At 51.4% G+C, this 22,525-nt stretch overlaps 2 protein-coding genes across 4 annotated transcripts in view; one reads left to right on the top strand and one right to left on the bottom strand.

The window, feature by feature from the left end:
- The window catches only part of LOC130381384 (radixin), a 45,275-nt gene extending 38,337 nt beyond the window's left edge, over positions 1-6,938 (top strand). For both annotated transcript variants that reach the window (XM_056588982.1, XM_056588981.1), the window contains exons 9-15: positions 1,319-1,415; positions 1,879-2,042; positions 2,541-2,671; positions 3,152-3,312; positions 4,549-4,641; positions 5,356-5,622; positions 6,465-6,938. In XM_056588982.1, the coding sequence (XP_056444957.1) occupies positions 1,319-1,415; positions 1,879-2,042; positions 2,541-2,671; positions 3,152-3,312; positions 4,549-4,641; positions 5,356-5,622; positions 6,465-6,629 (1,078 nt within the window). In that variant the 3' untranslated portion in view covers positions 6,630-6,938. The remainder of the gene's footprint in view (positions 1-1,318; positions 1,416-1,878; positions 2,043-2,540; positions 2,672-3,151; positions 3,313-4,548; positions 4,642-5,355; positions 5,623-6,464) is intronic.
- Positions 6,939-7,884: 946 nt separating this feature from the next.
- The window catches only part of LOC130381367 (probable ribonuclease ZC3H12C), a 20,298-nt gene continuing 5,657 nt past the window's right edge, over positions 7,885-22,525 (bottom strand). Inside the window, exons 2-7 of one of the 2 annotated variants that reach the window (XR_008895382.1) lie at positions 17,006-17,943; positions 16,429-16,568; positions 15,650-15,884; positions 14,991-15,097; positions 9,648-13,838; positions 7,885-9,585 (exon numbers count right to left, since the gene is read on the bottom strand). Coding sequence is in view for 1 of the 2 variants with exons in the window: in XM_056588956.1 (XP_056444931.1) it covers positions 12,142-13,838; positions 14,991-15,097; positions 15,650-15,884; positions 16,429-16,568; positions 17,006-17,865 (3,039 nt within the window). In the remaining variant the exon portion in view is untranslated. Of the gene's footprint in view, positions 13,839-14,990; positions 15,098-15,649; positions 15,885-16,428; positions 16,569-17,005; positions 17,944-22,525 lie in introns of both variants that reach the window. The other variant, XM_056588956.1, reaches the window with a different exon arrangement.

Below are 22,525 nucleotides of genomic sequence, written 5' to 3'. Positions count from 1 at the left end.
CTGCCCTCTGATTGGTCCCACGCTGACTTCCTCTTCCTCAAACCCCTCAGCCCTCTACGGGGCCATGGCCACCACTTTCATCCTCCTTATCTTCCTCCTCCTCCTCCCCTCCTCCTCCTTATCTTTAAGTTAAGGTTATTTTGACTGTTGGTGTTCCAGACTTATCCCAAGGTCGCGCTGTCCGTGCGCTGCTTTTGTCAGTTGGCTGGTTTCGCTCGCCCCCCCCCCCGTTCGTGTCCTCTCTCGCCCTGAGAGGGAGGGAGAGAGGGGGAGGGAGAGAGGGGGAGAGAGAGAGGGAGAGAGGGAGAGAGAGAGAGAGAGAGAGAGAGAGAGAGAGAGGAGAGAGAGAGAGAGAGAGAGAGAGAGAGAGAGAGAGAGAGAGAGAGAGAGAGAGAGAGAGAGAGAGAGAGAGAGAGAGAGAGAGAGAGAGAGAGAGAGAGAGAGAGAGCGCGCGCAGGGGCCCCAGGCTTAAATGTTGTGGGGAAGGAGAGGCCCCCGGTGACTGAAATGTTGCTGACCCAAATGTCATCTCTAAAAAAGAACCACCCCCCCCTCTACTAAGGTCACGTCGGCCTCATGCGCCTCACATGCGCCATCTACTGGCGGCCGTCGATTCGGCAGGCGACAGCGCTGTCTGTGTTGTAACCTGCAACAAGTCAAGTCAAGTTTATAACTGTAGCCTTTAATCACTCACACACACCCCCCCCCCCGCCCTAAGCCCTCCGGAGTAGAGAGAAAACTCCCACAAACCCAGAGGGGGGACACACCGTGGAGCACAGAGGAGGGATCGCTTCTTCCAGGGAAGGAATGCAGGAGTGATCGGGACTGCAGGGCCTTCAAGTCTTCATTTGTCCCAATCATAAAAAAAAAAAGGGCCTTAAAAAGTAATGCAGTAAGACTTTACTGTTTACTCCCCATGATGTTATTGAGTGAAGCTTCCATTCCAGAGTTGTTTAACGCTAATAAACTTGGTGTCTGTTCCCTGTGTTGATCCGTGGCCGATATCTGGAGCTTTGTCCCCCATTTTGGTGATAATACAGAGCGTTCTGCAGATTGCATACTGTGTCACGCAGCATGTCACTCAGCAACAACCACACCGAGTGTAGGGTAAGACGGTTTAAGTACCGATGATGGCAGCACAAAACAAAGAACAAACAAGGGTTATGTAAAATTGATCATCTAGGCATTCTGCCAAAAAAGTCATAAGGCTTAAAAAGACTTAATTTTTTTTAAGAAAGTGTCAAAAGACGTAAATGACGATAAGAGTTTGATCACTTTGGTTCAAGTGTTAAAAAAAAAATGTCTTTCCTTTGTCCAGGTTGACGCCAAAAATCGGCTTCCCCTGGAGCGAGATCAGAAACATCTCCTTCAACGACAAGAAGTTCGTCATCAAGCCCATCGACAAGAAGGCCCCGGTAAGACCCCCAGACCCCCTCACCACCACCCCGTCTGAGTTCAGTCGTAGAAACGCTCACGGCCTAAAACGCCCTGCCTCTTACTTATTTTTCTACTGACTTTATAAAATGAGATATCCGATATTTGCACCGGTTTGCCTTTTTAGACATTTCTAAGGACGTTTTACACTGGTCTTAAAATCCTTCACTTATCAAACGACATAAACCATAAACCTGACCTTTCCCTACGAAACTTAATGAAATATTAGAAAATAGTATTAGAAATACGTCACTTCCAGACTGCACTTTAACATCTTTTGATTTAAAAGTTCTTCAAGCCCTTTTAAAAAAAGAACAATCCTCACTTATACCTGGCTTGCTCTCACTATTCCTAAAGTTTTTGCTTCTAATAATCGATTTCTTTTTTCTTCTATATTTCCCGGTCGGCTCGGGGTTCGATCCCTCGACCTCTCGCTCGCCGCAGGACTTTGTGTTCTACGCGCCGCGGCTGCGCATCAACAAGCGTATCCTGGCTCTGTGCATGGGCAACCACGAGCTGTACATGCGGCGCCGGAAGCCCGACACCATCGAGGTGCAGCAGATGAAGGCGCAGGCCCGCGACGAGAAGCAGCAGAAGCAGATGGAGAGGTACCGAAGTGCACACATGCACACGGACACAAGCGTGCAGACGCACAAAAACAGACACACGCACACACGGACACGTGCACACACACGGACCCACATGTAGGGAATGCAAGATCTGATTTGATTGAATCTGAGTTCGAGGGCGTTTGTACACCTGCAGGTGGTTTTGGGGTTTGTTCAGACATCAGGGACTCGTTGGCTACAATGTCGTTGCACTTGCGCCCTCGTTCGGTTCGTTCTCGTACGGAAATATCTAGGAGCTGACCCCTTCCACGTGCGACAGGTCAATCGAACATTGAGCAGTCTCACAAGCTCTCCGTCGCAGTTGGTCCACAAGCATGAATCCAGATTAATCATAATTAATTCCTCCCAAATGTTCCTAGGACTAGCTTTACTATTAAAACTAACGATACTAGTGCTATGACTACTACGACTACTACTACTAGTAGTAGTAGTCCGGTCCTCACCTGGTCTGACGGCGGCCATGTTGGTCGTGTGCAGGGCCCAGCTGGAGAACGAGAAGAAGAAGCGGGAGCACGCGGAGAAGGAGAAGGACCGGATAGAGCGGGAGAAGGACGAGCTGCTGGAGAGGCTGCGGACCATCGAGGAGCAGACCCTCCGGGCCCAGAGAGGTGACCTCCTCCTCCTCCTCCTCCTCCTCCTCCTCCTCCTCCTCCTCTTCCTCACTCTCCCTCTCTTCCCTCTCCTCCTCTTCCTCACTCTCCCTCTCTTCCCTCTCTTCCCTCTCCTCCTCCTCCTGCTCCTCCCTCTCTTCCCTCTCCTCCTCCCTCTCCCTCTCTTCCCTCTCTTCCTCCCCCTCTTCCTCCTCCTCTTCCCTCTCCTCTTCCCTCTCCTCCTCGTACTCCTCCCTCTCACCCTGTTCTCTCACTTAACCCCTTCCCTTTCTCTCACTCTCTTCTGACTTATTCTCTCTTCTGTTCTTTCTCTCTCTCTGTGTCTGTCTCTCTCTCTCTCTCTGTCTGTCTGTCTCTCTCTCTCTCTCTCTCTCTCTCTCTCTGTCTCTGTCTCTGTCTCTGTCTCTGTGTCTCTCTCTCTGTCTGTCTCTGTCTCTCTCTCTCTGTGTACTAACTGCCCCCCCCCCCCCCCTGTAGAGCTGGAGGAGCAGACGCGCCGCGCCCTGGAGCTGGAGGCGGAGAGGAAGCGGGCGCGGGAGGAGGCGGAGCGGCTGGAGAGGGAGCGGCAGGCGGCCGAGGAGGCCAAGGCCGAGCTGGCCCAGCAGGCCGCCGACCAGATGAAGAACCAGGAGCAGCTGGTAGGACTCTGGGGGTGTGTGGGTGTGTGTGTGTGTGTGTCGGTCGATGTGTGTGTGTGTGTGTCAGTCGATGTGTGTGTCGGTCGATGTGTGTGTGTGTGTGTGTCGATGTGCGTTTGTGTGGATGTGTGTTTGTCGATGTATGTGTTTGTGTCGGTGTGTGTATTTTACCGTGTGGGTCCTTGTGTGTGTGTGTGTGTGTGTGTGTGTGTGTGTCCTGTATTTCTGTCGATGTGTGTGTGTTCGTTTGTGTCTCCACTAGTCTAAGTGTGTTGGGGCAGATTCAGACCAAATCCGTTGCGTTGCGTTCCAGTCAACGTGGGCGGTCAGTCTTCTGGTCTCATAAGCTCATCGGTTTGAGCTTTATGACGTAGGCTGCTGTTATTTTTTTTTTCAGCATCGGCAGCTTAAACGCACGCCCCCCCCCCCCCCCCCGTTCATTTGGTCTGAATCAGGCCGGGGAAAGAGGTTCACGTGTGATTCTTTGCTTCCGCCAAATTTGTATCATCAGGTTGACATCGATTTCTTTCATCCACAATAGTCGAACATCCAGAAAGGTCACCACTAGTCTGGTAGAAATGTATAACCAGCATCGGCCTACAGAGGGCGCTAGAGTGCACCCACCCATAGGGGATTCACCCACTTTGCTCCGATCTATCCAGCCGCTTTCATGTAAACAACAATGGCGGACAGAGACAGACCTGTGGAAACACCAACCCCAAGTTAAAACAAACTCGCTCTTGCACGCTTTACAAAAATGGTGGCCCCAGCCCCTCCCCTTCTCTCGTGTTTTTGTCTTTGACTGCTGGAATTAAAGACTTGAACGCAGAGGTCATCCTGTTTGGGTTCCGCGCCGGGGTTTCTGTGAGAGGACCGATCACAGCCCTCGCTGCTGCGTCGCCTCGCTGCTGCGTCGCCTCGACGCAAGGTTAACATTTTTGGGAGGCGCACGTCAGGCCCTGACGGCCTGACGCGAGGACGTAGTGGACGTAGTAGTACACACACACACACACACACACACACACACACACACACACACACACACACACACACACACACACACACACACACACACACACACACACACACACACACACACACACACACACACACACACACACACACACAGGTTGCGTCGACGTGGAACCATAACTAAGCCTTTAGTCAGTCCACATGTGTGTGTTTATTTGTGTGTTCTTTTGGCTTGGACTCATTGTGTGTGTGTGTGTGTGTCAGGCGGCTGAACTGGGGGAGTTCACGGCTAAGATCGCCCTCCTGGAGGAGGCCAAGAAGAGGAAGGAGGAGGAGGCCAACGAATGGCAGCACAAGGTACGCCCTGCCGTCGCCATGGAGACCACACCGCCGCCGTAGCGCCTCGCTGCGACATTTTCGTGAATTAGCAAAAAAACATAAACTGGTTTTGTTTTGACATTGGTCTTTTTCTTGTGTGCCGAACACGATTTATTTGAACTCTGACCCCATATTGGGGTCAGAGTTCAAATAACTGACTTTATAATCGACCCATTAAATGCTCCTCCCTGTGATGAAGTAGCAGTCTATCTGGAACAATCCATCGCAAGTCTATTGTTCTCAGCTCAGTGCAGTGTCTGTTCTTAGTTATCCACGTTATTTTTTACCCCCATCATTTAATTTTAGGGCATATAAGAAGATGCTTTTACAATAAGTACAGTCGTCAGAAGAAAGAGAAACAACATATCGCTGCTGGTACAGTAAAGACGTTCACGAAGCACTTGCCATCGCTAGGTTAACCCGTTCCCCGTACACAACAAAGATAGCTAGGCTAAGAACTTATCAACTCGAGCGCTATTGCAGCCTTTTCACACTTAAAGCTAGTATAGTATTATATGATATAAAGTGTATCGTTTTATCTCTAATAAAGCTGAGAAAAGTTAGTATTTGAAAGAAATTAGAAGTAGCAAAAAGTATAAATAAAAAGAGAAATAAAATTGGGAAACGCCCACCTGTCAATCAACGGTCCCTCCTGCGTTCTGATTGGTTGCCCCTCCCTCCCGCCCCCCCCAGGCCATGTCGGCCCAGGAGGACCTGGAGCGGACCAAGGAGGAGCTGAAGACGGCGGTCACGCCCCTGGCCACGCTGCCGGCGGGCGGCGGCGGCGGTGGCGGCGGCGGGTGCGGGCCCGACGAGGGGGAGCACTCGGAGCAGGACGACGAGCAGGCGGAGGCCAGCGCCGAGCTGTCCAACGAGGGCGTGAGCCAGCTGGAGCTGAGGAGCGAGGAGCAGCGGGTCACCGAGGCCCAGAAGAACGAGCGCGTCAAGCAGCAGCTGCAGGTGGGGCGCAGAGCGCACGCGCACACGCACGTACACACGCACGTACACACGCACGTACGCATGTGCGCTGACTCACTCATATTTTCACTCACTCATGTACTCGCTCACTCATGTACTCGCTCACTCATGTACTCGCTCACTCATGTACTCATGTACTCAATCACTCATGTACTCAATCACTCATGTACTCACTCATGTATTCACTCATATTCTCACTCACTCATGTACTCACTCATATACTCACTCACTCATGTACTCGCTCACTCATGTACTCACTCATGTACTCAATCACTCATGTACTCAATCATGTATTCACTCATATTCTCACTCACTCATGTACTCACTCATATACTCACTCACTCATGTACTCACTCACTCATGTACTCGCTCACTCATGTATTCACTCATATTCTCACTCACTCATGTACTCGCTCATGTAGTCACTCGCTCACGTCCTCACTCACTCATACTCACTCACCAAACCCCTGCTTTGTGGGGACCGTATGATGTCCACATAAACACGCTCACCTTGCTCCGACCTTACGACCCCCAGACACATCAACACTTTGTGAGGACCTAGTGATGTCCGCATTCTCTTTAAGGCCCAATCCCATTCCTACCCCTCCCCCCTACCCCTTACCCCTCCCCCCTTCCCCTTACCCCTTCAAAACAAGGGGGAAGGGTAAGGGGTAGAAATGGGATTGGGCCTAAAGGTCACCTAATAATGGAGTGCTAGGCATTCCATATTTGGCACCCCACCTTTAAGACATTTTACCCACCGTTTATATTCCGAGCCCCCTCTAACCCAGTCTCCCCGCCCCCCCCCCTCCCCCCGGGTCCAGACGCTGACCTCTGAGCTGGCGGACGCTCGCGACGACACCAAGAAGACGGTGAACGACGTGCTGCACGCCGAGAACGTCAAGGCCGGACGCGACAAGTACAAGACGCTGCGGCAGATCCGCTCGGGGAACACCAAGCAGCGCATCGACGAGTTTGAGTCCATGTGAGGGGGGCGTGGCACCCATCCGCTCCTCCCCCGTTCCCCTCCCACAACACACCCTCCCCCCCCCCCCCCTGCATTTACCTGCAGCCAATCGCTTTCCACGGACCCCGCAGACTCACAATAAAACGAACGAACAAAAACAAAAAACGAACAAGGAACTATTTTCCACCGGGACGGAATTCGTAAGGGCGCGGTCCGGAGGGCCCTGAGCTCGTCTTTGCCAAAGTTTTGCCCTCCTCTTCGTCCACCTCCTCGCACGGCGCTAATGTTTTCAAAGCTAACTTTTCTTAAAGCCTCCCAAGACGTCTCCCACAAGAAAGGTCGCTAGGATTGCCAGAAGAACAGGCAACCAAATTATTTTTGTTTTTGTTTTTTGTCCCGGAGCAATCAAGGCCATGAAATAATATTTTTTTTTGTTGTCTTGCCGTTGCTTGCTTCGTATGCTCGTCTGGAATGATAGTATTATTATGCAAAAAAAAGATGTTCAGTTTAAAAGTGCTCCCGTTCTCTTTTTAGAAAGTTGTCATCCTCTCTTTTTTTGCGTTCGCTACGTTCAATGGATGTCATCTTTTTTTTTTCTCGTACCTAGGGAGGTAGGTTTCGGTGAATCCAGGCAAATTTTGAAAAATCTTGAGTTGAGGGAAATGCTCTGGAGTTTGGCCATTTTGTTTCTTTGGTTGTTTGTGTGTGAAATATCTACGAGTCCGTCCAGGAAGAAAGATAGTTTAAAGTCAGTTCTGTTAAATTCTGGATCGGACCGATCACAACTGTATTTGTTTCAGAATCTTGAACCAGGTCTGCATCCATGAAGTGTCCGGACTTGGGTGAAAGGAGTACAAGTATATCAGACCCCAAGGCATTACAGGGTTTGGAGTCTAATTAAAGTAGCAAAGGCATCAAAGGGAAACCAGGGTCTCATTTCACTGAGCTGGATGTTCGTGTTACTGATCCACAAAGGAGGTGTTGTTTTACAGGCTAACGGTCACGTGTGTGTGTGTGTGTACGTGCGTGTACGTTTTCCAACTCGTAAGTTGATGGGTTCCTGTCACAGAGAAGCCCAGAGAGCTAGTTTTAGTGGACGCCTGTGAGTCTGATCAAATCATCCGTCCTCAACTTCAGAACCGAATCTCTACCTCAACCCTGTTGCCATGGTGACCGACCAGTGGTGGCGATGATGCCCTTCACGGTTAAGACGAGGTCATGGTGGGTTTGATTCGATTTGGACGCTGATGGCGGTTTTTGTTTTAGATTTTTTTGGGGGGGCGAAAGACGTTGCATTCAAAACTTGACGCGTGTTGGTCAATTTAACGTTTATTTATCAGATCTCCCAGGGACGTCGAGTTTCAAAAGTTGCTACAGCGAGGGCGCAAACACACGCATGCATACGGCATGTTTGACAGTCACACAAGGGCTACCGAGAAGCGAATCGGCTGCGTTCGCTCTGACTCCCGTCAGCCAATCAGAGTTGTTCAGGCCCGAGGCATCCGTTTGTTTTAAAACCTTCCACTTTGGACGATTCTAGAATTGTCTCAAGCTCTCGAGTCCTCTTTGAGGGTTAACTAGGAGCGCAACTTTGGACGTGCAGACAATTTATTTCTTTCATTTTTTTTCTTTTTAAAACCGATGGATTTGCAGGATTTAAGGTTTTTGCAAGGGAGTCAAAGTTTAAGATGAGCTGTGGAGTTGACATTTTTTCTTTCTGGTAATTTCCTCTGGCGGAATTACAGCAAAACCGTTTTAGTATTTTTCCACATCTAACCTCACTTTTCTCAACGCTTTAACTGCAAGTTCAATCTGCCTCTTCTGGGCCAGCGGAGGCAGGATTGTTCAAAGAGGCGTTTTCGAGAAATTAGTGCATTTTAAGTTTTGTTTGTTTTTTAAATTTGCAATAAAATAAAAACATTGTTATTTTGTTATGCTACACTTGAATGGTCTGTATTTTTTTTGATTGCCGCCATTTTAAGGTTGAAAACCAACCAAGGGTCCTGAAAAATCACAATCTTGGCAACTATTGCTTTACGAATCAATACATGTATAAATATAACGTTTATGTTTGACCATACATTTTTATTTGTTTTCCAGAGTTCTTAGAGTTGTGTTGTGAGGTTTCAACCATACAGTGGAAAGTACACTAGACCACACAATGCAATACATTTCCCTTTATTGAACAATCACAGAAGAGAATAGTTACAATGACGAAGAGTGTTGGTTAGTTACGCCTTTTCTAAAGGACCTCTATAAATAGCGTTTCAACAAACAAATCCATTTTTTTGATGTTTTGACTTTTTTCTACAAGTATTCCTAGACCGTAAAGCGTTGTGTCATCTAACTAAATATAGGTTGGATTATCGTGTCGGTGAATTAGTTAGCTCTGTGTTAAACATTCCAAGACCACATGCTCTGCTCCGGGGTCGTATGCTTCTTAAGGGAACTAATAAATTAACTATGTGAAAGCAGATTGCTAAATTGGCATCTGAGGAAAGTGCCGTCACTTTGTAGACATTGATCTGACGATGAGTTTCGGCCCAATCCAACTTGGTCGATGCCAGATCAAGATCTTTAAAAGTTGCTTAATGTTGCAATTTAAAACCAGGCAACTTCAATAATTCAGTTTCCCACAACATAAGTTAAGTTATATACTACAAGATAAGGAAAACAAAATACAACATTCGGAAATGAAAGGAAGTGACAACATGCAAAGTACACACTTACTATGCATGTTTTCATGATTATGCATCTGTTCTAACGAGGGCACACACCTGCAGTAACAAGGTGTACATCGGTCCTAACGAGGGAAACAAGGTGCACAACTTGCCTAACGAGGGCACACACCTGTCCTTAATGAGAGCACGCCTGTCCTCAAGGAGAGCACACCTGCCCTAACAGGAGCACACCTGTCCTAACAGTAGCACACCTGTCCTTAACGAGGGCACACACCTGTCCTTAACGAGGGCACGCACCTGTCCTTAACGAGGCCACGCCTGTACTCAAGGAGAGCATACCTGCCCTAACAGTAGCACACCTGTCCTTAACGAGGGCACACACCTGTCCTTAACGAGGGCACGCACCTGTCCTTAACGAGGGCACGCACCTGTCCTTAACGAGGCCACGCCTGTACTCAAGGAGAGCATACCTGCCCTAACAGGAGCACACCTGTCCTAACAGTAGCACACCTTCCCTTAACGAGGGCACACACCTGTCCTAACAGTAGCACACCTTCCCTTAACGAGGGCACACAACTGTCCTTAACGAGGGCACACACCTGTCCTTAACGAGGGCACACACCTATCGTGACAAGGAGTGCGAGGAGGACAGGTGACAAGCTCACACGCGTCTAATTTGTCAAGTTACCTAACAGAAGAAAAAAAATAAACTTAACATGCAGAGAAAAATGAACCAAAACAGGTGAAAACATGCATAAGAGTTGGCTGAACATAGTTCAGAGTATCGGATGTGTCATAAGCACAATGCCGTCAAACAGGCATTACTTGGGGCCCTCTCTCTGCTCCCGCGCTGACACACGGTGTCAGGGGTCCCAGAGAGAAGGCGCTTCTTCAGTACACTAAAAAGATCCCCCGGTTTCCCTCGCTTCAATTATCTTACACACTTTGTATAATCTGGCATGGGTGGGGGTGGGGGGCGGGGGTGGGATTGAGGTCCTGAGCCGTGAGGTAGCAGGTTGAAATCCCTGTGGTTTTGCTTTGGGGCGGGGGCGAGACCCGGACTGTTAAACCCTCGGGGCAGGGTCGGTTTGATGGCCTTTTGCGACTAATCCAAGCATTTAGTGAATCTACTGATTAGGTTTATCAACTGATTCCAACATTGTCATCCATCACGATATTCATTCTTTAAAAGTGGGAGTGACTCGTATCATTGAGTAAAATAGTTTTACAGCCGTCCATTAATTCATGGCCAATGTGTTTCTAAATGTGACTCCACATGGTGTAACTTGTTCTCATATTTCCAAATAATTCCAAGTTAACCTCATATAAATACTAGGAATGGCTACCATATTTTAGAGGAACTTTTAATTTGAAATGATTCGAATACCATGTGAAGGAAGTAGAAATACTGATGTTTCGCGGGGAGGGGGGGGGAGAGATCAGAGGTGATTGTGTTAAAATACGCTTAGGATATTTTTTTTCTTTCTCAAAGCCAAAGCCAGAGAACGAGGCCGCAGTACCCAGACATAGCAGGTAGTCAACCTCCTCGTATCATTTAACATCACGCATCATCAGCAGCAGCTTCCACACGCTTAAAGAGCGGACCTCCTCGATCGGAGAGCAGCAAGGCGCCGACAGTCAGCGACCCACGAACGACGCGCGCGCAAACAGTCTGTCCGCCAACGGCGCTACGATACAAGTTGTATCAAAAACAAAGTGGATTTTGGTTCCCCCCTACTTCCTTCATTTCGCTGCGGGGTTTTAAAGCGTGGATTCTTCCGGGAGCCGCGACCCGGGACCTCGAAGACACTGACGGACAAGAGAAGACGCCTGGCCGCGCCGTTCAATATATTAACGTCTTCTATTTACAGTAGGTACATGGGCGTCCACGGACCCTGAAATACACATCACGGTCCACAAGAGCAACGAGCTCAGACCCGATACTCAAAGGGCCCCGCAGACGGAGAGAGATGGGGGTGGATGAGGGGGGTATATGGGGAGAGATGTCCCTTACTAAAACTAAGGTACACAGGACGTGGTGCCACCCATCTCTGACTCTTCACGACGGAGACCGGAGAACGAACGTCTCCCGAGTCCTGAAATTCGAACCAGACACCTGCTAATCACGGACAAGGGCGGTCAGGGGCTAGACAGTCACGCACAAGACGGGAATCTCGTTCTAGATTTTTAACGAACGGCACGACGCATGATTTTACGATTACAAACTCCCTGATGGGAAAAGGGCCGTCATCCAGGGGCACACCCAGAGAACGGAGGAGTTTGTTTTAACCGGTTTAACCTCCAGGGTGGGCGGTGCTTGCGTGTGTGATCCGAAACACGGCGTTAACAATCAGTGTAGTTCTCGACTTATGCGGCAGAGAAAAAACGAATTGATTTAAAATAATGAAGATTTTGTTGCAGAATCAAGTAAAAGTTCAAAACAACAACAAAAAATTAACCTTTAAACAAAACCAGTCTCAAACAATGAATCAACACAATACTAGCTCTCTGAGCTAATATCGGAAGTGTTTCGTGCATTGCCGTTTTTTACAGACGGTTCAATTGAAAAAGAACAAATCAACCCAAAAAATCAACAACACATTTGTGGCGAAAAATCCCCCACTTTTTTTTTCTCCTTCCCGACACGCAGATACTTGTACGACAAGTATCATTAACTCATAAATCATCCCGAAAAAAGAAAACAAAACCGAATACAAAAATAATTCTTCCGACGCTAGAGCTCCGTACCGAAACCCTCCAGTTGTCGGAACGACCCTTCCTTCCCCCCCCCCCGGGGGCGATAACCCAAACGAGGGAAGGCTCTTCGCCACGGCAACGAGACGCACACGTCCTTCAGTAGCCCGTCTGGGCCTTCTCGGCCAAGATGGCGGCCGCCAGCTGTTGGGGGTCGCTGACGTGGGGGTGGCGGCCCATGGCGCGCCGCACCAGCTCCGGCGGGAAGATGTTGCACAGGTTGAAGTAGGCCTTCTCCCGGGCATCGTCGTGGCGACCGCCGTGCGCCGGCGAGTCCGGCCCCCCGTGGGCGGGGGCGTAGGGGGAGGGCGCGGGCGAGGAGGAGGAGGAGGACGACGACGGCGGGGGCGGGGGGTAGAGGGGCGGGGCCAAGCCGGAGAGGCGGGGGGAGTGGGAGGGCGAGGGCGGAGGCAGGGGGTTCAAGTAGTGGGGGGGCGAGGAGGAGTGCAGGCCCGGGTGGGAGTGGTGGTGGTGCTGGTGGTGGTGGTGGTGCTGCTGCTGCTGGCCGTAGCCGTCCTGTCCCCAAGGGGGGGCGGCGTGCCACGACGACTGCCGCGTGTCCGGGAGGCTCTGATAGGCCGAGGGCTCGTAGCGCGAGGCGGGCGGCAGCGGCGGCGGGAGCGAGGCGGCGTGCCTGTAGTACGACTCCCAGCCTGACGGGGGCTTCTGCCGGGGCGGGGGTGGCAGCGGAGGCGGGGGGTGGTGGTGGTGGGGGTGGGGGTGATGGTGCTGGTGGGCGGCGGCCGAGAGGTGCTCGTAGAGCCGCGAGTCCGAGGCGCTCTCGGCGCGCGTGGGCGCTAGGCAACGGCCCAGCGGCGAGCCCGGGGCGTGGGGGCTACTCTGGGGGAGGGTGTGGTAGTCGCCGGGGCAACTGGAGCGGGCCGTCAGCGGCTGGTGCTGCAGGTGGGGCGGCAGGGGGTACAGCGGCCGCTTGGGGGGCGGGGCCAGGCCGTCCTGCGGCGCCGTCGGGGGCGGGGCCTGCTGCTCGTGCCCGCAGCCCGGCCCGCGGCCCAGGTGGTAGCCGTGGCCGTGGCCGCCGTGGTGCGGCGGGGCGTACTCGTGGCCGCCGCCGTGGTGGTGCGGCGGGCACGAGTACAGCCGGTGGCCGCCGCCGCCGTAGAGCAGCCCCGCCTCCTCCGGGGGCGGGGCTGCCTCGGGGGCGAAGGAGGCGGGGCAGGCGCGCTCGCCGTACGCCGAGTCGCAGCTGCTGCCGCAGCTCACGCCACTCTCGCTGCCGCACTCGGAGCCCGCCGAGCCCAGCCGCGGCTCCTGGTCGCCGGGGTAACGGCAGTCGGGGCTGCGGCGGGACGAGAGCGCCAGGCCGGCGTAGGAGCGCGTCACCGAGTAGTAGCTGAGGTCCGGGGACTCGCAGTGGGGGTACAGCTCGGCGCAGGGGCCCGGGCAGCCGTGAGGGGTGGGGGCCCGGGACGCCGGCTCCTGCGGCGGGGGGCCCCCGGGGGCCGGCGACATGGCGAGGGCCCGGCCGACCCCGCCCCCACCCCTCCCGGCCTCGACGCGGCCCTTGGCGAGCAGCAGGCGCTCCTCGGCGTCGCTGTAGGAGAAGGCGCGCACGCTGGGGTCCGACTGCCTCTTGGGGGCCCCCTTCTTGGCCTCCAGGACCCCCGCCGGCACGCTGTGGCTCTTGACCAGGCCGGCGTCTCCGGGCGGGCCGCCCCGGGCGGGCAGGGCGCAGGTCTTGGCGCTGGCCCGGAGTTCGTCGGCCACGGCGCGCTGCGGCTGGGCGCTGCGCTCCGGGTGGTAGTACTTACACTTGTGGCCGTACGTGCACTTCTTACCTGTAGGGGGGGGGGGGGGGAGACGGGGGAGGTGGGGGGAGACGAGGGGGGAGACGGGGGGTTAGACACCGCAGCTGGGAGACGTTTCAATTTTCGGGAAAGCCAAATCTCAGCAGCTATTTATGTTATATAATTAATGTGCTGTCAAGCGATTCAAATATTTAATCGCGATCAATCGCATTGATGTCATAGTTAACTCGCGATTAATCGCAAATCTTTTCTCTATGCTAAATATCTTAATAATATTTATGTTGTTATGTCGTATAAAGCAACCAATAGAAAACACTTCAGAATGGACTGGATGGATTTTTTTTGTACTCCTTTCTAATAATTATTTGCATGCACACACACATACAAATAGCTATCTGCATACAAAGCCACTATGGAAATTGGATTCAAAGTGTGAGTGTAGTGTGTGTGGATGGCTGGTTCAAGCAGCCGCGCCTGGCCCAGTTTGATTGGACTCTGGGGCTGCACACCTGTTTTGCATTGAGTAATCAGTGTGCACTGGGTAAAGTCGCCCAGGCGGAGTGCGACCATGTCCAATTTCTGCACACCACCCAGGTGACATTAACTGGGCTCCCCCCCCAGACAAGAGCTGTGTTCGAAATTGTTCCGTATCGCGGATAAAGTGCACTACATAGGGTGCTGGCCATTTTGTAGTGGTGTTCGAATTCTCAGTGGTTAATTTCATGCACTGTATAGTGCACTTAAAATACCCAAAATTTGAGTGTGCATACGATGTTCCCTACTTGTTACTCCCGTATACCACAATGCAATGCGGTCGGGTTTTTCCGGAGGAGAAGAAGAAGCTGAATAACCGCGGAAACGGATACATTTAATGAAAGCCGGGCTTTCGTTTAGAAATGTCAACAATTTATTCGGGATTTAACATAGAAAATGTAACATTCAACATCAATACAACCTCCGGCTTTCCTCGTGAGTGCCCGGTTTGTTTACATGATGTGGGCGCGTCTGTCTGCGTCACACAAATACCCTTTGTATTTACTCGCTAATTTACTGACGCACATGACGTTTAGAAATGTTCAGCGTAGTATCCGAATTCTCGTTTGTTCGTTCCCTAATAAACACTGGACTATGAAATACATAAATGTACATGGAAAAAAAAAACGAACAGTCAGTAAAACTAACCGTAGGGGCAGGGCTGTTTCTTCTGCTCGGGCATGATGGGTCTGGTCCTCAGGAAGTTGTCCAGGCTCGGCCCGTGGCGACCCAAAGGGTCGTCTGGAGGCATGAACCTATCAGACGCAGGGGGAGGAGTCATGTGATCAGAGGGTCGGACCAATGAGAGCAGGGCACAGATCGACTTTAAAGCAGACGAACTACAAATGGGTGACGGTTTGGTCGGAAAATAAAATCCCAATTTTGTCAGGTTAAGTAAAAAAACAAACTGACATTTGTTGTGATAAATAAATAACAATGGACTGAAGACGTACGTAGAGCAAGGTCGCTTCGAGAGTTTTATTAAAAGGTGACATATTATACCACCAGGTGTGAGTGTGATTGGCAGTTACAAGCCGTTTTGAAAATCTGCCTCTTCTGTCATCACAAGTGGGCGTGTCCACCTAAATGTCCACTTGTGATGTCAGAAGGGGCAGATTTTCAAAACGGCTTGTGACGGCTAATCACACTCACACCTGGTGGAAATATATAACACCTTTAAAAAAAAATGCAGAAATACATATTTTTGTATGTGCTACTACGGACCAACAAGGTGAAAGCCGACCGAAAAACGCGCCGGTTGCTAACAGACTCTCGTTGCCGCGGCAACACAACGTCGGCGTCCTCACTTGTCGTTGACGAAGGAGTACATGAGCAGACGCTCGTCGATGAACTTCTTCCACTCGGGCTTCTCGTTGGCCAGGTCGCGGTAGTTGTCGTTGGAGACGATGACGCCGTCCGACTCGTACGCCAGCTTGACGATGAAGCGGTCGTCGTAGCAGACCACGCGCCGGCCCTGCACGCGACGCGACGGCGTGAACACCAGGATCTTCTCCTTCTCCAGCCGCCGCAGGATGTCCTGGTCTGGGGTGGTGAGAGGGGGGGGGGGGAGGAGGGGGGAGGGTAAGATGAATGCACTAAATGTGAATGGGACGTGGGTGTAATACCACGTGTGACCACAGGAGCGCTATTACAAAATACACAAAGTTGTATATTGTGGTTGTCAAGCGCTACAACCGATATAAAAACAGTAGTTCAGTATACATAATAATGACAAATGAACACACTGTAAACCTTATTATGTGTTCATATATCATTAAACACAGATTATTTTGTTCAACGAGCTTCTGTCAATTCAGTTGTTATAAGCAGCTGCATGCAGGCTGAACACCAAGATCATATCCTGGGGTCTTAGTAACAAAAGCATTGAACCGTGACGTTTAACAACCCTTTTGGGTCTCTCTCTCTCTCTCTCTCTCTCTCTCTCTCTCTCTCTCTCTCTCTCTCTCTCTCTCTCTCTCTCTCTCTCTCTCTCTCTCTCCTCTCTCTCTCTCTCTCTCTCTCTCTCTCTCTCTCTCTCTCTCTCTCTCTCTCTCTCTCTCTCTCTCTCTCTCTCCCTCCCTCCCACCTGTGATGGGGGCGTCGGGGCGGGACTGCTCCTTCCTCCACGCCGGTACGAACACCGTGACGTCGTGGTGGCCGCGCTCCAGGAACCAATCCACCGCCAGCTGGATGCCACGGCAGGAGAACACTTCCTTGTTGCCGTGGCTACAGGGGTCACCGGGGAGAGAGAGACAGTCGGGTGTCAGGTGACGCGCTAGTCGATCCGTCTCAATTAGGCTCCAGACGCTAACGCTACCTCGCTAATGTCACCTTTTCATTGAAGCTAAACGCTAAACGGTTGGTCATTGAAGCTCTTAAAAGCTCTTCAACTATTTGGTTCAAATTAATCCAGTAAAACGTTTTTTTTGTATTACTACAATGTTTTCCTCTGACGCTTCGTGACATTTAACCGAAAACCTCCCAAAATGTATTAGAAAAACAAAAAAAATCAAAAGAGTTATGACTCAATTATTTATTCACAAAATTTTCTATACAAAAAAAGGGTTAAGAAAAACGACGCTTCAGCTGAACGCTTGAACACAATTCGCCGGTCGGATTCGGTGGGAAACCATAAACGATGAAACCGGTTCGGGCCGCCTCACCTCATGGCCACGTTGCTCCCGTCCACCACCACGGGCCTCAGGTTGTCATGGTCACCCAGGCCCTCCGACAGACCGGGGGACTCCGCCCTCCCGCCCTCCAGCGAATCAGAGCAGGCGTAGGACGACGACGAGGAGGAGAGCGAGGAGCAGGCGGAGGCCGCCGCCGCCGCCGCCGTCCCGGGGGCTGGCTCCGCCTCCGACCGGCTCCCCAGTTTGACCAGCTCGCCCAGTATGTCGTTGATGAGCGTGTCGGGGCCCAGCTTGGACAGCACCAGCCGCACCGTCTCCTCGGGGTAGCCCAGCTTCAGGGAGAAGTCCAGCTTGGCCTGGTACTCCTTCGCCCCCGTCCCACCGGCGGGGGGCTCGTCCGGCTCCGTCTCCGCCCGGGGGGGCTCGATGCAGGGCGGAGCGACAGGGGGGTCAGGGGCGACGGGGGGATCAGGGGCGTCGTGTTCAGAAGGTCCTGGAGGCGGTTCTGGGGGCCCCTCGGTCCCCAGGTCCACGCACTGCGCCCGACAGAGGGGCTGGTGGGCGGCCTTGGCGTGGGGCGACGCCCCCTCCCCGCCCTCGTTGGGTTTCTCCGCGCCGGCGGCGACGGCGGCCTCGGGGTCGGCCGTTTCCGCGGCGATACCGGCGACGCCCAGCTCCGTGTCCGAGCCTTCCGGCTCCCCGGTGGGGGGCCCCGAGGGGGGTCCGGGGGGGGCGGCCCGGCTCTGCCCCGGCTCCTCCATGGCGGGGAGTCCCGTATCGGCGCAGCCAGTCTGGCGGTCGACCCCTTCTATGTGGAGGTACTCCAACTCCAGCCCCAGGTCGTGGATGAGGCCTGCTTGGTTGCCTGCAGCATGGTCCTTCAGGCCCATGGGTCCGTCGCACACATCAAGCGCTCGGGGCCCCCCCCCCAGACTGCGGGCCAGTCACAGGGCTCGACTCATCGGGCCCTGGGGGGGCAGAGAGAGAGACGGGCGTTATTAATAAGGACGACGCGTGCCTCGGGCGACTGCAGCGCATTAGCAAACAACAACAACACAACACCCACGCGGTCCTAGCAACACGGGTTCAGGGCCCGGTCACGTCAGTCAAATCAAACCCACAGAGTCGTTGCGGACCACCGATTTGGTAGTTGACTAGCGGGCCTACGTATGCAACCGCTAAGTTAAAGGCTACAGCTGACCTAGCTTAGATTTGATCCTAACAAACAATGAAAACTTACAATGAACAAACAATGAAAAATGAAGACTTTAGAAAAGATTGCCAAACGTCATTGGCGTACAAAACAAGAGTGTATAATTCATAGGGTTGGACACCAGTTACTGAAAAAAGGGGGTGACCTTATTTTTCCCCAAAAGGTGTTTGCTCACACACTCCACGTCACTGCACTGCACTCACTACTAGGGCTGACAAACGTATTCACAGGACTGTGACGTGGAGCTCTATCGCTGCGCTGGTCTTCTGGGGTTCTCTAAAACCCCACATGCTCAGAAGAGAGACCGCTGTTTCCTGAATTTGCAGTGATTGGTTGATCGCAACATCGCGAAATCCTGGAGGGTCTGATAAATGAACATGAAAAAAAAAATAACATGCGGAAAAATTGTACAAAAACAGGTGAAAACTTGTTTCCTACCCCTTTGTTAGGGAACGCCTAACCTGATATTATGCACACTAGGTCGAGGCACTTGATACATCGATATTTGTGTACAAATCTTTTCGATTTTTTTTATAGAGGAAGTTGCCCCACATTTTAGCAGGGGAACCTCTGCCTGAGAGTTTTCGAAAAATGTCGATCAAAGCAAACTTGACAGTCGTAAAAGTTGTCCATATGGGTTCCATATGAGATGTCTCTAACCACACTAAGCAGTGGCACTGCAATGTGCCACGATGTACAGACGTTTCCTCAGACGTTCCCATCACAGGCAGGTTTTATGTGGTACAAATCCGTGGATCGAAGGAAAATAGACAGCATTGTTGTAAATTTCACAAAACTTTCTCAGACCTTGAGATGGGGTCGCGGGCCAAAGCAGGTTGGAAGCCGACGGGATACGTTAAAACGACCTCATGCGTTCAGAAACAGCGAAGGATGTCCAGAGTGGTGTCATATGACACTCTACTCCTACTCTCGTGTGTCCCTTCAGAAGGCCATGGCCTGGACCAGCTGCCCAGATAACTGAATCTTAGTAGAGAGACGCGCTGGGGGGGGGGGAGGGGGGGGGTAAGAGACAAAGGCAACCCCTCTTCTGTCTGCGTCTCCCTCCCCCCCACTCCCTCTTAATAATGGATGTCCAGAGACCACCCCCCCCCCCCCCCACACCTCTCCTTTCAAAGCAGGACTCAGCACTAAACATCACAGCACCCCTCAGCAGCGGGGGATAATAGGCCACGCACACGCACACGCACACACGCACACACACACACACACACACACACACACACACACACACGTCGGGCCCATTGTACCAAACTACCCCCCTCCCCCCCCCCCCCCCCCCCCACACACACACACTCCAATATTCTACCTGCCATTTTGGGCTCCATATGGTTTATTCCCACCGGGGTCCGGTCCGGGACCAGTGGGTTATGGGGGGAGGGGGGAGAGTGGTGCATCAGTGGGAGGGGGGGAGGGGGGAGGGTATAGCCGGGGCTAATCCGTCTGGGCTGGGGGGTTGTTAACTTGGTTCCACTATTCACTTTAAGGCGAGGACATCCTGGGAGTGGCCGAGGTGAGGAAAAGTGAAAAGGGGATAATCCCGGCGTGAGCTACTTTTCCCGGGGTACGGAGGAACGACGGTCATAAGATGGGTTGGACGGGAACCATGGCTGGAGTTTAAATCAAGAGGTTGAAATAAATGTATTTTAGGGCAGGAATGATTGGATGTTAGGATTCGTTTAATTAACCAGTTAGTTTCCCCCCTTGTGGGCCTTTTCATGATAAGGCAAATTTTTTATTATACCGCTCATATGATCCGTTATATTTACCTAAAGGGCATTTAGCAGACGCTTTTATCCAAAGCGACTTACAATAAGTACATTTGCAGAAGAAGAAGGTGAAACAATATGTCACTGCCGGTACAGTAAGCATGTTCATATAACCAAGTGCAAAGCACTAACAATCACTAGGTTAACCCATTCTCCGTACACAACAAAGATAGTTAGGATAAGATGCTACACAACTAAGTAGCATCAAAGATTATTGTTGATTTCTTTGCGTTACTTTTATTGCATGCCTCTAGTTCCACGTAATCAATTAGCTCTTAACTTTTAACTCGGAACAAAGCTACATTTTCTACTTCCTAAATAGGAAAAAAATACAAATATCGAAGCTAAATCATCTCAAGGAAATACTAATTGTCCCTCGTTTGAATCAGTCCGTCCATCCGTGTATTGCCAGTAAAAAAAATTGGCCGTTGGAGACGTGTGACTGACGACTGGCGGCAGTTGGCCAAGTGTCAAGGCGATCGCTCAGACGCACGCATATCTCCATCGGGATCAGTTCAATGAGCACGGCGGCTCGGCTCGGCTCAGCGCGCGCGCGCGCGCCGCTACACGCTAGGGACGAACCGTTGGCGATGGGGGCGGGTGCGGGGGGGGGGGGGGGGGGGGGGGGCGGCGGGGTCGAGTTCAGCGGGTTTGCATTTTATGAAACGGGGGCTGCCTAGCAACGCAGCCCGGTTAGCGTTGCTAAGCTACAGCTGTTGTGAAGAGCCGCTACCCCACCCCATTCAAAGACCAAGACATAAGGGGGCGGGGGGGTGTGTGTGTGGGGGGGGGTGTTCTCCGGCGCATGCACAACACACACACACACACACACACATAAACACAATAATAACACTACACACACGCGCTGATACATCTGCCCACACGCATGCAACGTGCGTAACATTGGCAAAAAACTCGTTAGCGTACAAGGACAGAAAAAAATTGGTTTCTTTCTCCCTCTCTCTCTCACAGACACGCACACAAACGCACACAGACACACAATGAGTCACGGACCCTTTGTGTTCGCCCCTCAGTTTGTGCAACACAACCGTCATCGTCGACGCACAACGCCACCGTAACCATCTTCAAGGCCAGCTTCTATCTTCTGATGTATTAACTTTTCATTGAAAGCGACAGCCAATACGGAGACAGGTTGTTAATGACCAGTTGGGGTTAGACAGTGAATACAGAGACAGGTCATTAAGGAGCAGGTAGGGGTTAGACAGTGCAGAGACAGGTCATTAAGGAGCAGGTAGGGGTTAGACAGTGCAGAGACAGGTCATTAAGGAGCAGGTAGGTGGTGGACAGTAAACACAGAAAGATCATTAAGGAGCAGGTAGGGGTTAGACAGTAGATACAGAGACAGGTCATTAAGGAGCAGGTAGGGGTTAGACAGTACAGAGACAGGTCGTTAAGAGAGCAGGTAGGGGTTAGATAGTACAGAGACAGGTCATTAAGGAGCAGGTAGGGGTTAGACAGTACAGAGACAGGTCATTAAGGAGCAGGTAGGGGTTGGACAGTACAGAGACAGGTCATTAAGGAGCAGGTAGGGGTTAGATAGTACAGAGACAGGTCATTAAGGAGCAGGTAGGGGTTGGACAGCACAGAGACATGTCATTAAGGAGCAGGGAGGGCTTAGACAGTACAGAGACAGGTCATTAAGGAGCAGGTAGGGGTTAGACAGTACAGAGACCGGTCATTAAGGAGCAGGGAGGGGTTAGATAGTACAGAGACAGGTCATTAAGGAGCAGGGAGGGGTTAGATAGTACAGGGACAGGTCATTGAAGGTGCTGTAAGTAAGATTCGAGAGTTGTAAAGGAGGTAGAGCAGAAAGGAGAAGATAACAAGAGTTTGAAACTAAAGTTGAGTAGTCCATTACTGACCTTTAAAAACGCTCACTTTGACTGTAAATACTAAGTGATGATTGAGCCATCTTTTAGACGATTTATTTCGACAGCTAAATGTTTAATCCTTCATAGCAAGAGGTGATAGGAAGTCTACAAAGCCCTCTTCTGCCGTTAGTATGGTCCAACGTTAAATATGTGAGCATCAATCAGTAACCACTGGGCCCTCACCAAAGGGCCCTTGACAGGGAATATATTCATAACACTTTCACCACCACCGCAACCAAAAGGAAATGTGTGCATGCATGCGTCTCCTGAAGAATCTATCATTACGTAACAATATATAATAAATGAATCGGGATTTTGTTTCTACAAAAAGGATAAAATTGCACGAGAATGCCAATATTTTAAGAAATGCTCATATATTCCGAAAAATCTGTAACCGAACTGCAGCCCATAATTTGTATAGACTACAACATAGTTAAGATTGATGCTACATCGTTAATTGCTCCTCAATAGCATGTTGCTAAGAGACAATAAGGCAATAGACAATAATGCCATCTCTCAGCCAATCAGAACGGCAGTGTCTTATTCGGTTTGCGTGTGCGTGTCCGTATGTGTGTGTGTGTAGGGGGCTGAGGGGGGAGGGGTTCCCATGTAACAGATGTCTGCTGAGCGGCGCATGCAACTGGTGCAACCTTTGACC

Source organism: Gadus chalcogrammus, chromosome 4 (genome assembly GCF_026213295.1).
Source record: "Gadus chalcogrammus isolate NIFS_2021 chromosome 4, NIFS_Gcha_1.0, whole genome shotgun sequence".
NCBI classification, from domain to species: Eukaryota; Metazoa; Chordata; class Actinopteri; order Gadiformes; family Gadidae; genus Gadus; species Gadus chalcogrammus.
This window is presented reverse-complemented; position numbering and strand designations above follow the sequence as displayed.